The sequence below is a fragment of the Fukomys damarensis genome, unplaced genomic scaffold, assembly GCF_012274545.1.
Source record: "Fukomys damarensis isolate Sample0158 unplaced genomic scaffold, DMR_v1.0_HiC HiC_scaffold_27, whole genome shotgun sequence".
Taxonomy (NCBI): Eukaryota; Metazoa; Chordata; class Mammalia; order Rodentia; family Bathyergidae; genus Fukomys; species Fukomys damarensis.
The window spans coordinates 17,376,445-17,379,415 of record NW_022900939.1 but is presented as its reverse complement, the minus strand read 5'-3'; the positions used below and the strand labels follow the sequence as shown (position 1 = coordinate 17,379,415).

Genomic DNA, 2,971 nt, shown 5'->3' with positions numbered 1-2,971 from the left:
TAGAAAAGAGCCCTGGGCTGCATGAGGTTGTCCTCACCTCTGCCTATCTCCCCAGTGTGTGTACTGATGTCATTTTCAAGTCACAAGGCCTCATGCCCACTGTGACCACACGCAGCAACCCAGCTAGCTGCACCTCATCCCTGCAGGGCCCGGATGCATGCTTTGGGCCCATGTGGCTGAGACTCAGGGACCCCCAGAACAGAAGGGTATAAGACACCCATTCCTTCTCCCAGGACAGGAGTTTTATTTGGATCATCAGAACTGCTCTACCCACTGAGGCCTGTGTCCATCTGTCCCTGCCTGTGGCTGTCACAGGCCGAACCAGTCCGAGACACCGCCACGTCGGGGGTCGCGGCTCTGCCTCTGCTTCACATCTTCCAGGAACTCGCTCTGTTCCTTATCGCTTGGGCTGGGCTCCGTCTCGGGAAACAGGTCTGGGAAGGTGAAGGTCTGACCATGGGCCTGGGGAGGAAACAACTCAGATCAGTGCTCTAGTCTTCAGGCCCTATTCAATTGCTCAGGGACCATGACCCTCGACCCTCACGGTGGGAGGGATGAGCTGCCATTGTCTACAGTGCAGGGTCCCTGCCGGGAAAATAAACATCTCTGTGCTGTGGGGCCTCTCACTCTTATCTAGCAGCGGGAAGCCATTACCCTGAGACAATGCTTCTTTTCATGGACATTATCTCTTTCCAGTGGTGTCTCACCAGCCCCCAGCTCATTAAAAGTAGCCCAGCAAAGGCCCATTCACCAGGGCGGCAGCCTGGTTGAACTGGGGGGCAGGAACTAGGCACAGAAAAACAGGACATAAGTGACGTCTGGTGCCACGCTAAAGCTTTTTCCATCCAAAATACCTAAAGGCCTTCACCCACATTAAAGGCCAGCCTTCCTCCAGGCTCAGAGCTTGGCAAATAAAACACATGTAACGCACACAGAAACCTACATATGCAGCAGTCTATAAATCAAGTCCGGCTTTGCAAATTAACTGGTTTTACGTCTTTCACTAGAAGTTCGGAATGTTTCAGCATGGCCAAGTCCCAGCCCAGGCCCCCAAGCATGTGGGTCAGGCACCAGTGCAAGCCCTTGGTGAGGAGGGGGAGCATACTGTGGGGCCTAAGCAGATACGAGGGGCTGTACCGCCTTGCTGACTACACTAAGCAGCTCCAAGATAAGGGGTAACAGACAGGAAAGCCGGAAGGGAGGCTAGCACCTGGCCATCCAGCTACCAGTTAAAGGAGTGTTAAAGACTGCACTGAATCTGCGGCGCTTTAATGAGCAAAGTCAGTGGGGTCCATTTGGGCTCTAGCAGACCCTTGCTTCTTCCTAAGGAAATCTGGACTTAGGCAGGGAGCCAAGGTTGATTTGAAACAGGACATAAGTCCCAGATCCCACCCTGAGAATGCAGAGTTTGTTAAGTTCTGGTCACAAAGAGCAGGGTGCAGGGGCCAGATAAAAGGCCAACAGCCAGCCTGCAGAGATTATCTTACATATCTCAAGACTCCTTTTTTCCTTTTGAAAAGTACTGACAGACAGACAATAGTTTACAAGCAGGGCTGCCTGGCTACAAGGGGGATTTGTGTTTGATATCTTGAGGTGATTCTGCTGGTTTTTGAAGCAGGGGAAACCCAAAGTGACATTTAAAAACACAGACACAAAGGTGACCATGTATAGCAGCAGCTTGTGAAAAAACAGGCAGCTATTAGGGAAATGCCCCGCTTCCCCAGGAGACCAGAGATATCTGTGGGTGCCGGATGTCTCCCTGGGGGATTTCCTTATTTAGAGAAATCTGCACTTTAAAGAACAAAATCCTTTCACCTTCCAAAGAGGAAAAGGAGTTATCAGTGGCAGAGAGCAGGAGAGAAAAAGGTCACAAGAAGAACTGAAAAAGCCAGCCCCCTCCAGTAATTCTGGAGCTCTTGGCCATTGTTGGGGCCTGGACTTGCCTGCCCCTTGCTGCCCAGCATTTGTTCTGGAGCAGTGAGCTCATGGCCTGTGTGCACCACTTACTCAAACACAGCTCTGTGCACAGACGGTCAATGCTTTTTTTGTTCTGTGGGTAACTGAGGACTTGCTCCCACTCCCTCTCGGACCTGGGGCCAGAGATGTTTATCAGGTTGTCAGAGGAAAAACTTGGGACCCCCACCAGTGGGCTGTGCCTTTCCACTGCCGCCAACTCACAATAAATCCCATCATTTAATTTGTGTCTCTGGCTGACCCTGCGTGTGCCACACAATGGGTTGTTATTAGAAGCACCCACCCCCACCCCATGGGGCCAAAAGGAGGGTCCTGGCAGCAGATGCAGACAGAAGGGGCCTCTGAGGGTCCTTGGGTCCTCTGGGGGGATGGAGACCCACTACCCAGTTTCTAGGCTGTGCAAAGACTGGTGGCTGGCGTTACAAATTTTAATTCAGAGACAGGAGGAGCCATGCTGACTGGGACATGCTGGCCACAGCTGCCCTGCCTGTCTCCGGCAGCGTGGATTTCAGAGAAAGACGGCAGGCGGCAGCTGCAGACATGGATCTAAGCACTGCCGAGAGTTCAGCTTTCAGAGTGAGGTGGGGCTGGGGGAGAAACGGGGCTCGGATGACTCAAAAGCCACTTGTAACCATAGCTGTCTCCAAGTGACTCGTGGCGAATGCCAGCATATGGGACATCGCCCCGCAGCCATGACAGAGACAGATGGGCCGATTCAACACCCAGCACACACAGGCCTTTATAAGGCTGGGGCTGCTCTCTCCACCTGGACTGCCTGGTTTTATACACAGCAAATATTAGGCTAAGTGATTACGGGACCCTGTTTTGAACAAATGTGACTGTTCTTCAGGAAAGCCTGCCTTACTCTTTGAGGGAAACTGCCTTCCAACTCAGGGCTGGGTCCTGCTAAGTCCCAGGGGAAGCAGGGTTTCTAATAGCATTACCGCCATCTAGTGGTCAGGGTCCCCCCCCCCCCCCCCCCCCCGCCGGCGCTACA

At 52.9% G+C, this 2,971-nt stretch overlaps 1 protein-coding gene across 3 annotated transcripts in view; it reads right to left on the bottom strand.

The window, feature by feature from the left end:
* Positions 1-221: 221 nt before the first annotated feature.
* Mrpl23 (mitochondrial ribosomal protein L23) overlaps positions 222-2,971 on the bottom strand; it is an 8,628-nt gene continuing 5,878 nt past the window's right edge. For all 3 annotated transcript variants that reach the window (XM_010635646.1, XM_010635645.3, XM_033756695.1), the window contains one exon: positions 222-462. In XM_010635646.1, coding sequence (XP_010633948.1) covers positions 310-462 — 153 coding nt within the window. In that variant the 3' untranslated portion in view covers positions 222-309. The remainder of the gene's footprint in view (positions 463-2,971) is intronic.